This window comes from Salmo trutta, chromosome 32 (genome assembly GCF_901001165.1).
Source record: "Salmo trutta chromosome 32, fSalTru1.1, whole genome shotgun sequence".
Lineage (NCBI taxonomy): Eukaryota > Metazoa > Chordata > Actinopteri > Salmoniformes > Salmonidae > Salmo > Salmo trutta.
Genome location: NC_042988.1, coordinates 25,290,682 through 25,306,850, shown reverse-complemented (window position 1 = coordinate 25,306,850; position 16,169 = coordinate 25,290,682). Strand labels below are relative to the sequence as shown.

Here is a 16,169-nt window from a genome sequence, read left to right as displayed (position 1 = left end):
TAATATTGGGTCTGGTCTTATTGCCTGTGCTAAAAGTTTTGAGGTACAAGGAGAAGGAGAGCGTGGGTGAAAGATTACAGCCTTGTCTTGCCCCTCGCTCTAATTTTATCGTTCGTGACAAATGACCATTTATCTTTATTCTAGCAGTCGGACACAAATACAGTGTTTTGATGCACTGTATCACTTCTTTGTTGAAACCAAATCTTTCCATAACTTGGAATAGGTAATCCCATCCCACTGAATCAAATGCTTTTTCTGCATCTAGACTGATTAATATTGCACTTGTCTTATTTTGAGTAATGTGGTCCATGACATGTAGTGTTCTCCTTATATTGTCCTGTATCTGCCTATTTTGTATGAAACCATTTTGATCTCCGTCAATCAATTCTGGGATTATGTTCTCCATTCTTTTGGCTATTATTGATGCATATAGTTTATAATCCGTGTTAAGAATTGCGATAGGTCTATATGAACTGCATTCCTTTTTATCTTTACCCTCTTTTGGGATTACAGATATGATGGCCTCTCTCCATGACGGTGGGAGACCCCCTCCCGCAGAGTCCAGTTAAAACAGGCCTGAAGTAGAGGTGTTAGTTGTTCTCTGAAGGTCTTGAACCATTCTGAAGGGAAGCCATCAGTGCCTGGAGACTTGTTTACTTTTAGTTGAGATATTGCTTTATTAATTTCTTCGGTGGATATTTCTAAAGTTAGTCTATCATTTTGCTCTGTCCCAATTGAGGGGAGATCAAGTGAGTTCAAAAAATGCTCTATTGTCTGTGCATTTGCCTTCTCTGGTTGCTTGTACAGATGTATGTAATATGATTCAAATGCATTCTGTATTTCATCTAATTTGCATGTGATCTTTGTTTTGGGGTCTTTTATTTTGAAAATGGTATTCTGTGCTTGTTGTATCCTGAGTCTCCATGCTAGTAATTTGGTTGCCTTTGAGCCTGCTTCATAATATCGTTGTTTCAGGAACCTGAGCTTTTTCTCTACTTCTTCTCTAAGTCAATTTCCTGTTTTACCTTTTGTATCTCTCGTAATATAAAAGGATCTTTGTATTGACTATGAGATCGTTCTAAATTTCTTAGTGTTTCCTGTAATTTCAGCAGTTTCTGTGCTTTAATCCTTTTTCTTGAGAGATGATGTGGCTATGATCTTTCCTCTAATAACCACCTTAGCTGCATCCCACAATGTAGCAGGAGATACTTCCCCGTTATCGTTATTCTCCAGATAGATGTTCAATTCTGTCTGTATTGATTCCTTGAATGCCGGATCATTCAGCATGCTTGTATTAAGTCTCCACAGAGTATTTCTTGGTTTGCTATCAAGGTGTAGAGTAAGGTAAACTCCATTATGATATGATAAGTCGCTCTGCCCGATCCTACAATCCTTAAGCCTGTGTCTATCTGCACTGTACATGAAAAAAATAGTCTAACCTGGAGTATTCAGTGTGGCGGGCTGAGTAAAAAGTATATTCCTTATCGGTCTTGTGGGTGTCACGTCATACATCGAGCACTCCTAGATCCTGCAATATCCTATTGATCTTTTTCGCAACTAGACTCATTTTCCTATTTTGATTTGTGCTGTCCAATTTTGAGTTTAAAATTGTGTTAAAATCCCCTCCACAGATAAGAGTGCCAGAGGATTCTGTGGCAATTAAATCAAACACCCTCCCGTAGAAGACCATGTCACTCCCTGGGGGTGCGTATACATTAAATAATTTAACTTCCTTGTTATCCAGTTTACATTTAACAAGTATAAATCTACCCTCCTTGTCTTTTATTTCTGACATAAACTCAAAATTAACTGAATTTGGGATCAAGATAGCAACTCTCCTTCTACCCATTTTGTAAGAAAAAAAAAAGTATTCCTATATCCCATTTTCTTGAGTTTTTCGTGTTCAGGTGTGGATAAGTGAGTTTCCTGCCAGAATAGTATGTCAACTCTCTCCAATTTCATCTTTGCTATTACCTTACTTCTCTTGATGGCACTCCCCAGTCCGTTTACATTGAGACTTATGACCTTAAATTCCCGATGATGCATCGATGTAAATTTAAAAAACTGTGCACCATATCTGCCTGCTTATCTTGAGCCTAAAAATCAAGAACGATAATAAAGTAAACCAAAGTGGGAAAATACTTAGGTATTTGGACTCCCATGTCAGAGGACTGTCTCTTGCCTCTGGGGTTTGAGGGGATGAGCCTGTCCGCAGGAGGGGCCCCTCACTCAGATATGAAAATGCGTGACGTAGTCACAAACAAGACCTGTTGAAAATTCAAATAATAAGGGCGCCTATTTCGTCACTTATACACATTGGTTAATTACAAGTGAAAACTATATCGGTCATGCGTGCATATCATGAATCCTCCCCTTGATATGCCCTTCTGTCACCCCGTTGTCAATGTGTAATTAATCCTTAGCTAATATATATGTTAACGTGACGCTACTTAGTGTGTTCATAAAGAACACATACTTTTGGCTACTCACCCTTGTTCAGCATTGGGGGAAAATAGGGGAGATATTTAACCTATTGCAATGTCAACCGTAACAACCCAACGTTTTAACAGCTCGCGGTAACTATTAATTCTGTTAAATCCGGTTCAGTGTCTTCCATCTTCCCGTTGGAAATGCCTGAGTCTCTCTCGGATGTGAACGTCCTCTCGCCGAGGTGGTTTCCCTTTTTCTCCATGGCTCTGCTTGTCGATAACGATCCATGGGAGAGCCTGCTTGAGTATTTCCGCCGGTGATATCACCTTTCTCCTGGCGGTATACTCCACTGGGATGCCTCTCGACTTCAGATCCTCAGCCACCTCGTCTGCATGCTCGTATGTAACCGGGCCATTTTCCAGAAATACCTGCATTTTTGTCGGGAATGGTGTTTGGAAGCGTATACCCTTCTCTTTAAGTGCTTTCTTAATAGGGGTGTATTCTTTCCTTCTTTTCAGTATCTCTAACGCGTAGTCATGATCAAAGAACACTCGTTGGCCTTGGAAGCTAACAGGCTTTTTCCAGCTTGCATGTAAGACTTTCTCTTTGACTGAGAATTTTAGGAACTGTACTACTTTTGATCTCGGTGGGGTGCCGCTGGGGGTTTTGAGCCCAGAGCTCGGTGTGCTTTCTCAATTCCCAGGTTAAGTTATTACAATGCTCTGAGTAAATACTTGAATTTAGGGGGGGGGGAAATACCCAACCGATGTGCAGTACAAAAAACTAGGCAGCCATTTCTTAAGTTGCGTCACCGGAAGCCCCAACTGACTGGCTTTCTTGATGTCTATAGTATTCTCTCGGGTATGCAATCTGGTTTCAGCTCAGGTTATGGATGTGTCACTGCAATCTTAAAAGGTCCTCAATGATGTCACAATTGCCCTTGATTCTAAGCAATGTTGTGCTGCGATTTTTATTGACTTGGCCAAAGCTTTGATACGGTAGACCATTCCATTCTTGTGGGATGGCTAAGGAGTATTGGTGTCTCTGAGGGGTCTTTGGCCTGGTTTGCTAACTTCCTCTCTCAAAGAGTGCAGTGTATAAAAGTCAGAAAATCTGCTGTCTCAGCCACTGCCTGTCACCAAGGGAGTTCCCCAAGGCTCGATCCTAGGCCCCACGCTCTTCTCAATTTACATCAACAACATAGCTCAGGCAGTAGGAAGCTCTCTCATCCATTTATATGCAGATGATAGTCTTATACCTACCGCAAATTCTGAACATTTTCATCTGGATCTTCGCAACTAGCTAACCGCAATCCCGGGTGACTACTCCTGGCTAGCGTCTCCATCCCGGAGCAAGCACCAATTAGCCTGAAGCTAGCACTCCTGGGCTACAATATCCGGACCCCTTCTACTGCCGGTACGGGGCATGGAACCCCGCCGATCCTCTACAACTGGAATACCGACATAATCTTCCCTGTCGATTCCAACAGGACCCTCAGGTGCGACGTCCGCTGAAGGCCCATTCTGATAACTGCGGCCTACTAGCTACCTAGAGCTACTTGGAACCCTACTAATTCCACGACTGGTCTATCGACGTCACCGCACGAAGAGGCAAAAACAGACTTACCCCCATCGCGACTCGCCTGCCCCGGTCTGCCAACTGCTAGCCCCGGCCTGCCAACTGCTAGCCCCCGGCCTGCCAACTGCTAGCCCCCGGCCTGCCAACTGCTAGCCCCCGGCCTGCCAACTGCTAGCCCCCGGCCTGCCAACTGCTAGCCCCCGGCCTGCCAACTGCTAGCCCCGGCCTGCCAACTGCTAGCCCCGGTCTGCCAACTGCTAGCTTGCCAGCCCCGGTCTGCTAACTGCTAGCTTGCCAGCCCCGGTCTGCTAACTGCTAGCTTGCCAGCCCCGGTCTGCTAACTGCTAGCTTGTTTAGCCCCGGTCTGCTAACTGCTAGCTTGTTTAGCCCCGGCCTACTAACTGTTAGCTTGTTTAGCCCCGGCCTACTAACTGTTAGCTTGTTAGCATCGGCCTGCTGTCTGAATCGCTGTGTCCCCAGTCAGCCCAACCACTCACTGGACCCATATGTTCACCTGGCTACGCATGCCTCTCTCTAATATTAATATGCCTTGTCCATTACTGTCCTGGTTAGTGATTACTGTCTTATTTCACTGTAAAGCCTCTAGCCCTGCTCAATATGCCTTAACCAACCATGTTGTTCCACCTCCTACGTATGTGATGACATCACCTGGTTTAAACGTCTCAAGAGACTATATCTCTCTCATCATTACTCAATGCCTAGGTTTACCTCCAATGTACACACATCCTACCTTACCTTTGTCTGTACACTATGCCTTGAATCTATGCTATCGTGCCCAGAAACCTGCTCCTTTTACTCTCTGTTCCGAACGTGCTAGACGGCCAGTTCGTATAGCCTTTAGCCGTACCCTTATCCTACTTCTCCTCTGGTGATATGGAGGTTAATCCAGGTCCTGCAGTGCCTAGCTCCACTCCCACTCCCCAGGTGCTCTCATTTGTTGACTTATGTAACCGTAAAAGCCTTGGTTTCATGCATGTTAACATTAGAAGCCTACTCCGCAAGTTTGTTTTACTCACTGCTTTAGCACACTCTGCCAACCCGGATGTCTTAGCCGTGTCTGAATCCTGGCTTAGGAAAACCACCAAAAACCCTCAAATCTCCATCGCTAACTATAACATTTTCCGCCAAGATAGAACTGCCAAAGGGGGCGGTGTTGCAATCTACTGCAAAGATAGCCTGCACAGTTCTGTATTACTATCCAAGTCTGTACCCAAACAATTCGAGCTTCTACTTCTAAAAATTCACCTTTCCAGAAACAAGTCTCTCACTGTTGCCGCTTGCTATAGACCTCCCTCTGCCCCCAGATGTGCCCTTGATACCATATGTGAATTGATTGCCCCCCATCTATCTTCTGAGCTCGTGCTACTAGGTGACCTAAACTGGGACATGCTTAACACCCCGGCCATCCTACAATCTAAGCTTGATGCCCTCAATCTCACACAAATGATCAATGAACCTACCAGGTACAACCCCAAATCTATAAACACGGGCACCCTCATAGATGTCATCCTAACTAACTCGCCATCCAAATACACCTCTGCTGTTTTCAATCAAGATCTCAGTGATCACTGCCTCATTGTCTGCATCCGTAATGGGTCTGCGACCAAACGACCACCCCTCATCACTGTCAAACACTCCCTAAATTATTTCTGCGAGCAGGCCTTTCTAAAAATCCACCTGGCCGGGGTTTCCTGGAATGACATTGACCTCATCCCGTCAGATCATGCCTAGCTATTCTTTAAAAGTGCCTTCCTCACCATCTTAAATAAGCATGCCCCACTCAAAAAATGTTGAACTAGGAATAGATATAGTCCTTGGTTCACTCCAGACCTGTCTGCCCTTGACCAGCACAAAAACATCCTGTGGCGTTCTGCATTAGCATCGAATAGCCCCTGTGATTTGCAACTTTTCAGGGAAGTTAGGAACAAATATACACAGGCAGTTAGAAAAGCTAAGGCTAGCTTTTTCAAACAGAAATTTGCATCCTGTAGTAGTAACTCAAAGTTCTGGGACACTGTAAAGTCCATGGATAATAAGAGCACCTCCTCCCAGCTGCCGACTGCTCTGAGGCTAGTAAGCACTGTTACCACCAATAAATCCACTATAATTGAGAATTTCAATAAGCATTTCTCTACGGCTGGCCATGCTTTCCACCTGGCTACCCCTACCCCGGTCAACTGCCCGGCACCCTCCACAGCAACCCGACAAAGCCCCCACCATTTCTCCTTAACCCAAATCCAGATAGCCAATGTTCTGAAAGAGCTGCAAAATCTGGACCCATACAAATCAGCCGAGCTAGACAATCTGGACCCTCTCTTTCTAAAATTATCTGCAGAAATTGTTGCAACCCCTATTACTAGCCTGTTCAACCTCTCTTTCGTATCGTCTGAGATTCCCAAAGATTGGAAAGCTGCCGCGGTCATCCCCCTCTTCAAAGGGGGTGACACTCTAGACCCAAACTGCTACAGACCTATATCTTTCCTACCCTGTCTTTCTAAGGTCTTCGAAAGCCAAGTTAACAAACAGATTAGCGAACATTTCGAATCCCACCGTACCTTCTCCGCTATGCAATCTGGTTTCAGAGCTGGTCATGGGTGCAGCTCAGCCATGCTCAAGGTCCTAAACGACATCATAACCGCCATCGATAAGAGACATTACTGTGCAGCCGTATTCATCGACCTGGCCAAGGCTTTCGACTCTGTCAATCACCACATTCTTATTGGCAGACTCGACAGCCTTGGTTTCTCAAATGATTGCCTCGCCTGGTTTACCAACTACTTCCCTGATAGAGTTCAGTGTGTCAAATCGGAGGGCCTGTTGTCCGGACCTCTGGCAGTCTCTATGGGTGTGCCACAGGGTTCAATTCTCAGGCCGACTCTCTTCTCTGTATATATCAATGATGTTGTTCTTGCTGCTGGTGATTCTCTGATCCACCTCTACGCAGACGACCCCATTCTGTATACTTCTGGCCCCTCTTTGGACACTGTGTTAACTAACCTCCAGATGAGCTTCAATGCTATACAACTCTCCTTCCGTGGCCTCCAACTGCTCTTAAACGCAAGTAAAACTAAATGCATGCTATTCAATCGATCACTGCCCGCACCCGCTCGCCCGTCCAGCATCACTACTCTGGACGGCTAAGACTTAGAATATGTGGACAACTACAAATACCTGGGTGTCTGGTTAGACTGTAAACTCTCCTTCCAGACTCACATTAAGCATCTCCAATCCAAAATTAAATCTAGAATCAGCTTCCTATATCGCAACAAAGCATCCGTCACTCATGCTGCCAAACATACCCTCGTAAATCTGACCATCCTACCGATCCTCGACTTCGGTGATGTCATCTATAAAATAGCCTCCAACACTCTACTCAACAAACTGGATGCAGTCTATCACAGTGCCATCCGTTTTGTCACCAAAGCCCCATACACTACCCACCATTGCGACCTGTAAACTCTCGTTGGTTGGCCCTCGCTTCATACTCGTCGCCAAACCCACCGGCTACAGGTTATCTACAAGAGTCTGCTAGGTAAAGCCCCGCCTTATCTCAGCTCACTGGTCACCATAGCAGCACCCACTCATAGCACGCGCTCCAGCAGTTATATCTCACTGGTCACCCCCAAAGCCAATTCCTCCTTTTGTCGTCTTTCCTTCCAGTTCTCTGCTGCCAATGACTGGAACGAACTGCAAAAATATCTGAAGCTGGAGACTCATATCTCCCTCACTAGCTTTAAGCACCAGCTGTCAGATCACTGCACCTGTAAATAGCCCATCTGTAAACAGCCCATCTATCTACCTACCTCATCCCCATACTGTATTTATTTATTTATTTATCTTGTTCCTTTGCACCCCAGTATCTCTACTTGCACATCTACCATTCCAGTGTTTAATTGCTATATTGTAATTACTTCGCCACCATGGTGTATTTATTGCCTTAATTTACCTCATTTGCACTCACTGTATATAGACTTTTTGTTTTCTTTGGTTCTACTGTATTATTGACTATGTTTTGTTTATTCCATGTGTAACTGTTGTATGTGTCGAATTGCTATGCTTTATCTTGGCCAGGTCGCAGTTGGAAATGAGAACTTGTTCTCAACTAGCCTACCTGGTTAAATAAAGGTGAAATAAAAATAAATATACTCAGGTGGCCCCTCCCCAGATTTTGTGTTAAATGCTCTACGACAAAGCTTTTAGTGTCCAACAAGCTCTCTACTAGAGGTCGACCGATTATGATTTTTCAACACCGATTATTGGAGGACCCCCAAAAAAAGCCGATACCGATTAAAATCGGCCGATATGCATTATGTATATATATTTGTAATAATGACAATTACAACAACACTGAATGAACACTTTAACTTAATATAACACATCAATAAAATCTATTTTGTCTCAAATAAATAATGAACCATGTTCAATTTGGTGTAAATAATGCAAAACAAAGTGTTGGAGAAGAAAGTAAAAGTGCAATATGTGCCATGTAAGAAAGCTAACGTTTAAGTTCCTTGCTCAGAACATGAGAACATATGAAAGCTGGTGGTTCCTTTTAACATGAGTCTTCAATATTCCCAGGTAAGAAGTTTTAGGTTGAGGTTATTATATGAATTATAGGACTATTTCTCTCTATACCATTTGTATTTCATATACCTTTGACTATTGGATGTTCTAATAGGTACTTTAGTATTGTCAGCCTAATCTTGGGAGTTGATAGGCTTGAAGTCATAAACAGCGCAATGCTTGAAGCACAGCGAAGAGCTTCTGGCAAATGCAGGAAAGTGCTGTTTGAATGAATGCTTACGAGCTTGCTGCTGCCTACCACCGCTCAGTCAGACTGCTCTATCAAATCATAGACTTAATTATAATAACACACAGAAATACGAGCCTTAGGTCATTAATATAGTCAAATCCAGAAACTATAATTACGAAAACAAAACGTTTATTCTTTCAGTGAAATACGGAACCATTCCATATTTTATCTAATGGGTGGCATCCCTAAGTCTAAATATTGCTGTTACATTGCACAACCTTCAATGTTATGTCATAATTATGTATAATTCTGGCAAATTAATGACGGTCTTTGTTAAGAAGAAATGGTCTTCACACAGTTCGCAATGAGCCAGGCGGCCCAAACTGCTGCATATACTCTGACTCTGCTGCACAGAACGCAAGAGAAGTGACAATTTCCCTAGTTAAAAGAAATTCATGTTAGCAGACAATATTAACTAAATATGCAGGTTTAAAAATATATAGTTGTATTGATTTTAAGAAAGGCATTGATGTTTATGGTTAGGTACACATTGGTGCAACGACAGAGCTTTTTTCACAAATGCGCTTGTTAAATTACCCGTTTGGAGTAGGCTGTGATTCAATGATAAATTAACAGACACTGCATCAATTATATGCAACGCAGGACAAGCTAGATAAACTAGTAATATCATCAACCATGTGTAGTTAACTAGTGATTATGTTAAGATTGATTGTTTTTTATAAGATAAGTTTAATGCTAGCTAGCACCTTACCTTGGCTCCTTGCTGCAGTCGCATAACAGGTAGTCAGCCTGCCATGCAGTCTCCTCGTGGAGTGCAATGTAATCGGCCATAATCGGTGTCCAAAAATGCCTATTACCGATTGTTATGAAAACTTGAAATTGGCCCTAATTAAAATCGGCAATTCCGATTAATCGGTTGACCTCTACTCTCTACCCTTAACCTTGTTCTGAACACCTCCAAAACAAAGGTCATGTGGTTTGGTAAGAAGAATGCCACTCTTCCCACAGGTGTGATTACTACCTCTGAGGGTTTAGAGCTTGAGGTAGCCACCTCATACAAGTACTTGGGAGTATGGCTAGACGGTACACTGTCCTCTCAGCACATATCAAATCTGCAGGCTAAAGTTAAATCTAGACTTGGTTTCCTCTATCGTAATCGCTCCTCATAAATCGCTCCTCTTTCACCCCAGCTGCCAAACTAACCCTGATTCAGATGACCATCCTACCCATGCTAGATTACAGAGACATCATTTATAGATCGGCAGGTAAGGGTGCTCTCGAGCGGCTAGATGTTTGTTATCATTCGGCCATCAGATTTGCCACTAATGCTCCTTATTTAACTAGGCAAGTCAGTTAAGAACAAATTCTTATTTACAATGACGGCCTAGGAACAGTGGGTTAACTGCCTTGTTCAGGGGCAGAACGACAGATTTTTACCTTGTCAGCTCAAGGATTCGATCTAGAAACCTTTCGGTTACTGGCCCAACGCTCTAACCACTAGGCTATCTTCCCCCAACACCACTTTCCATCAATTTGTATAGCAGACCCTCATGCCAAAATGAGTGGAAGCGTTTTTTTGAAATTAACAACGCATGAGAAGACTTTGCCTTTGTTTTGGGTTTTTTGTCAATTAGGATGTGCAGGGTGAATACGTGGTCTGTCGTATGATATGGTAAGAAGCCGATTTGACATTTGCTCAGTACATTGTTTTCACTGAGGAAATGTACAAGTCTGCTGTTAATGATAACGCAGAGGATTTTCCTAAGGTTTCTGTTGACGCATATCCCACAGTAGTTATTGGGGTCAAATTGGTCTCTACTTTTGTGGATTGAGGTGATCAGTAGAACACATCACTGCACTCTATACTCCTCTGTAAACTGGTCATCTCTGTATACCCATCGCAAGACCCACTGGTTGATGCTTATTTATTAAACCCTCTTAAGCCTCACTCCCCCTTATCTGAGATATCTACTTCAGCCCTCATCCTCCAAATAGAACACCCGTTCTGCCAGTCACATTCTGTTAAAGGTCCCCAAAGCACACACATCCCTTGGTTGCTCCTCTTTTCAGTTCGCTGCAACTAGCGACTGGAACGAGCTGCAAAAAACACTCAAACTGGACAGTTTATTCTCAATCTCTTCATTCAAAGACTCAATCATGGACTCTTACTGACAGTTGTGGCTGCTTTGTGTGATGTATTATTGTCTCTACCTTCATGCCGTTTGTGCTGTTGTCTGTGCCCAATAATGTTTGTACCATGTTGTGTTGCTACCATGTTGTGTTGCTACCATGCTGTGTTGTCATGTGTTGGTGCTTTGCTATGTTGTTGCCTTAGGTCTCTCTTTATGTAGTGTTGTTTTGTCTCTTGTCGTGATGTGTGTTTTGTCCTATATTTATATTTTATTTTTAATCCCAGCAGGAGGCCTTTTGCCTTTTGGTAGGCCGTCATTGTAAATAAGAATTTGTTCTTGACTGACTTGCCTAGTTAAATAAAGGTTAAATAAAAATACTCAACAAGCAAATGAAAACACATTCAACACAATGGAGAAATCCACCCTTGAAATATATATTTACTGCAGTTGCAGATAACCTAAATTTGAACCTTACCTGAACTTTGACATGCTGTGCCCAAACGTTTCTTTGTCTTTCTGGAAGTCTTCTAGATATTTTTTCTGTTGTCAAAAAACAAGTCAGTCGACCATGAGCAACATCAACAAATTACTCAGTTCAAATAAATTGTATCTACCAGGGAGGCCATATTTACCCCCCCCATCCCAAACGTCACTATATCCCTCCCTTTAATTGCATCTCTTCCTTTCCTTCCCACTCTCTCCCTGCTTCTGACCTTCTTTTTGTCGGGCAGCCCTCTGTACTTCATGGAGAGGATCTTGGTGAGGTCTAGGTTGCTCATCTCAGGGTGCAGCTTGGCATACTTGGCCCTCTTCTCAATGAAGAAGCGGAAATATGGCGTCAGGGGCTTTTTAGGGAAATCTGGATGCTTCTGTTCAGTGAAAAAAACAAAAGAACATTCAAAAGAACAATACCAAATACGAGTAAAATTACACACAAAAAGACAGTCAAATCAGTCATCAGATAACTGAATTTGCTAAGAAAATAATGTGTCACCTGTGAAAGTATCAATTGATAGTGTCTATCATAAAAAGAGGACATGCAGCTCACCTTCAGCTTCTTGCCCTTATACGGGTTCTTGATGAAGTCTTGGGCATCGAAAATCAGCTCTGTTAATGTGCGAAATTTACGGATCTGAACCAAAGACACGGAACAACATAAAACGCATTGCAGAGGCAAGATGCAGTATGTACATATTGAACTGACAAGAATTGGAAATCCACTTTTATTCTCAAATACACAATACCCCAGTCCACAGTATAGCATAATAGAGACATGGCGTACCACTTTGGAGACCTCGTTCCACTTCTGTTTGCACATCTCTCCTGTGAATGAGTTGAAGGCCACCTTCTCCCAGTCCAGATGGGATTCCGATGTCTTGTACTTGGCCAGGTCCTTCTGGGGAAGATTGACTTTCATGGCCTCTAGCAGATTCAGAAGGTCGTCCTGCGTCCACACTATAGCCACACAAGGACACACACATCAGCTTACCTGTCCTGCAACCATTATCCTGGCTGACGTGAAAATAAATCATGAATCTCTCCATTTTGCACAATATTCTGAAGGGGATGGAAGGAAGAAGTTCCATGTTGTGACTATATCTCACCTTGATTGACTACTATGATCTCACGTTGATTGACTATGATCTCACCTTGGTCTTTAGTGGACGCATCCATTTCTCCATTCATCTGTACTTTCTTTAACCTGCACATAAACAAAACAGATCATAATAAAACACTATTCCTTTCTTTTAATGGCTGTGAATAATATACAAGGTGCAGTGAGTCATTGTTAATCTTACCAACAATTTACTCTCACTACTGTGCCAGCAAAAAAAAAAATCTACACAGGATACATAATAGCCAAGTTACCTATGCATCCACCTAACACATGCAAATGTGAGAAAGTAACAGAAAACGACTTTGGCCAATGCTATGCCTTATGATATTAGGAAATATGTGGAAAAATAATGTTTGGAGGTTAAACACATTTGAAATGACATAGGTTAGAGGTTAAAAATGTATATCATTCTACTAGTATATTGACTTGCATATTAAAATAAGTGTGTAAAATGTGATACTGAAAACAAGATTTATTGGACAGAGATTATTCGACTGCTTTTAATCATTCCAAACAAGCTATTGGATAAGAAATTCCAGCCTTTTAAAATCCTGGAAATTAAAATCGACTTCGACATGATGGTTATTAATGTTTATTACACCGCCCCTAAACGTTTACGCTACACGGTGAGACAGGCTATAGCTTGTGACGGTTTCACATCTCAAATAACACCGCAGAAGGCTACGACTGGTAATGTTCTCTGTATGTCGATTTGGAAAATAGGCTAGCTTATTCTACATTAAAGTAGCAACTCGTTTTGCTTTCTGTCGACCATGTCTTCTGTCGATCGGTAATGGAGGATTTTCTCGGAGTGGTGGTGGGGAGGTTCCACAGAAGGAGGAAGCGAACGTTTAGAGGCAGCTGTAGGCAACCAGCTGACTATGGACGGGAGATCTGCTTTCGGTCTCCAACGAAGGGGAATGGTGGCCAGGGAACATTACTACCAAATGAACCACTCGACAAAACCACACTAGCAACATTGAGCTGGAATTGAAACCTGCCTCCGCCTTGAATCTCTATCGGCCGACTCTTGTGAGGGGCCAAAGAGGGATACATATTACGCTTTATAATAAATTAAATTGTTGGGCATAGTCCTCAGAGACCCGTTTCTATGCTTTAATCGTTTTAGTATCGCAGCGGGCAACCATAAACCGAAAAAGACTCGAAGAAGCAGGACATTCTTGCGCGAGGCGTAACCGATTTGGGATGTGATGGCGACTCTGCAGTCAGCACCCCGCCTGTTGTTTACCCGTTCTTGGTGATACGGTACGCACGAGCTTGTGTTGGACTGCCAGTGCGTTTAAGGGGGGATACAATTATCGCTCGTCTAATGATGCGTTTAAAACAGTGGTTGGACATAGTTAGCTAGTGTCCCAATAAAGCAATGCAGTTTATGGGAAATGTAAAAGTAATATCCTGGTATGATAAGATGGTTTGGGGGGGTCCACATACTCCAACCGAGCCAACGACCGACCGCGCTAGCTAGCTACAACCGCACTACGCTGGTTCAATGCAATGGTTAGCTAGCTGCTAACTCGCTAGCTATATTATGTTAGCAACCATCAGATTTACATTAATTTACAGCAATATGTTAGCCAACACGGTGGTCACCTGCGAAAATAATCAAATGACAATAATCTATACATTTTAAGGTTTAAAAGGGTATAGTAGCTAGCTAGCTACTGTAAATGTAAAATATGAAAACCACCACCAAGACCAGTCAACTTTTATGCTAGCTAGCTAAAGCTTCGCTAACTTAAGGGGATTCACCATGGATAATGATTTACGTTTTTATTTTGTATATACATTTAGGGTGCAATCAATATTGCAGGGAACGTTAACTAGATAAATGCATTTGTAATTGGTCGTTCAAAATATTACGTATTTGCCTAACGTTACTAGTTTTGCATTAACCCATAGGAAAAAATCCTGTTCCAAACGACTGCGACCCGAACACTGACCTCGTCTCCATGAAAGAGAATCATGTTTAGAAAATCATTCATCTCAGACAGACAAATTCCCTGTTGTGTTTCTTGAAAAACAACGATTTAAATGAACAAACTCACCGTGAAACGGTTCTATCCACCCCGACTTTTCTTTCAGCTGTTGTTGAACACGGGGTAAACCAGGTTTTGTAGCCGTGTGGCGAGGATGGGTCATGAAGACTGAGGCAAGCGAATGTAGAAAAAAGGAAATAAATGGTAACAATCTTCGCTAATCTTCAGAATTGAAATGAGGATACATAACTACAATCTATCATCATTCACAAGGTTTCAATCCGCGGTTACATTGTATCAAGTTGACACCACACAGAATGAAATATTTGTACATCCGAGATTGAAAATGGTTCACTGGCGCGAGGATGGTTCCAGAGCCGCCATGCTACAGGCAAAGCGCGAGTCAGTTAGGATACCGACCGTGACAAGCTCATATGGCGCACTACATGCTTAGCAAGAAATGGGGTTTAAAGTAAGCCTGGGTGTGCAACTAACATGCCCCGCACCAGGATCATAGGCAACTATAACAGTACCAAAGACTGGTTTTCGCAGGTTGGCAATGATGGTTGTCAAGCGAGATAGAGGGCGAGCCCACACGGTGAGATATTAAACTGAGATCCATGATGGCTAACCAGAGAGGCGGCTGGTTGTCAACAACCGCATGGAGGTCTCCGCGCGGAAATAGTCAATTCTTAGCAGAAAATAAGATACATTGGTGAATTAAATTCCAAATTGACGGTGGTCCATAATCAATGCAAATGTTATCAATTTATACCATATAACTCGCATTTCTTACCCGTGGTAAAGGAGAGGAAATTCGGGTATGGCGACCTCGGAATGGTCTACCCTACAGTAGTGTTTTGCTAACACAACGCATTCAAAATGAGGTGTTCTTTTAAAATTACTCAAGGGAGAAAATAAACCATATTGAGCGTAAATTGTTTGTGGAAATAATTTTGATGATATGTTTTTTGAGCAGTCGAATTGACGGAGGTGGCTGTGAGCCTTACCTGTCTCAGCGTGAGTAGAGCTCGTTGTGGAACAAGGGTTGGGTTGAATGTTAGCCAGCACTGCGCCGCCGGTCCAGGGCACAGGCGCTCCAGTCCCCGCAGAGATGGGAACTTCCCCCCGCCTCCATCTCACTTGCTTTCTCCTTCCACTCAACGCGTAGCTCTCTCGATCCGACCATTTCTCTTAGCAAAGACATCCGCATTTTCGATCTCTCCCCCGCTGCCGAACGCATCACCCACAGCCATACTATTTTTCCACATTTAGCTCCCCGACCCGCCGTTGCCAACCGAGGACAATGAGCGAGTGCAAATCTTTTAGACTACTGATACTTTTGTAAAAGTTATTTGTCCCAGACAAATATGCCTATATCTAAGTGGAACTTTAGTCAGCTGTTGTTACATTAAAGTAATTTAACAAATTATAGCATAATAACTATAACATTTAATAACAATCTACTGAACATTTTGAGAAAAAAAACTGTCATAAACATATATTCATGCCAGCGCTAACTGTTGACAGATTGCGAAAACGATACTGGAATTGTATTCCATGGATAGGCCTATACTTTTAGTGGTGCTCCTATTTGCAAAGTCTAGAAGCCTATTTGA

The 16,169-nt window shown here is 42.8% G+C and overlaps 1 protein-coding gene across 4 annotated transcripts in view; it reads right to left on the bottom strand.

Moving 5' to 3' along the window:
* Positions 1–16,030, bottom strand: part of LOC115171544 (nucleolar transcription factor 1) — a 33,090-nt gene extending 17,060 nt beyond the window's left edge. The window contains exons 1-7 of one of the 4 annotated variants that reach the window (XM_029728473.1): positions 15,561–16,030; positions 14,620–14,718; positions 12,540–12,637; positions 12,218–12,390; positions 11,984–12,067; positions 11,649–11,804; positions 11,411–11,475 (exon numbers count right to left, since the gene is read on the bottom strand). In XM_029728473.1, coding sequence (XP_029584333.1) covers positions 11,411–11,475; positions 11,649–11,804; positions 11,984–12,067; positions 12,218–12,390; positions 12,540–12,621 — 560 coding nt within the window. In that variant the 5' untranslated portion in view covers positions 12,622–12,637; positions 14,620–14,718; positions 15,561–16,030. Of the gene's footprint in view, positions 1–11,410; positions 11,476–11,648; positions 11,805–11,983; positions 12,068–12,217; positions 12,391–12,539; positions 12,638–12,734; positions 12,752–14,619; positions 14,719–15,346; positions 15,368–15,560 lie in introns of those variants that run through there. The other 3 variants (XM_029728476.1, XM_029728474.1, XM_029728475.1) reach the window with 3 other exon arrangements.
* Between the last annotated feature and the right edge of the window lie 139 nt (positions 16,031–16,169).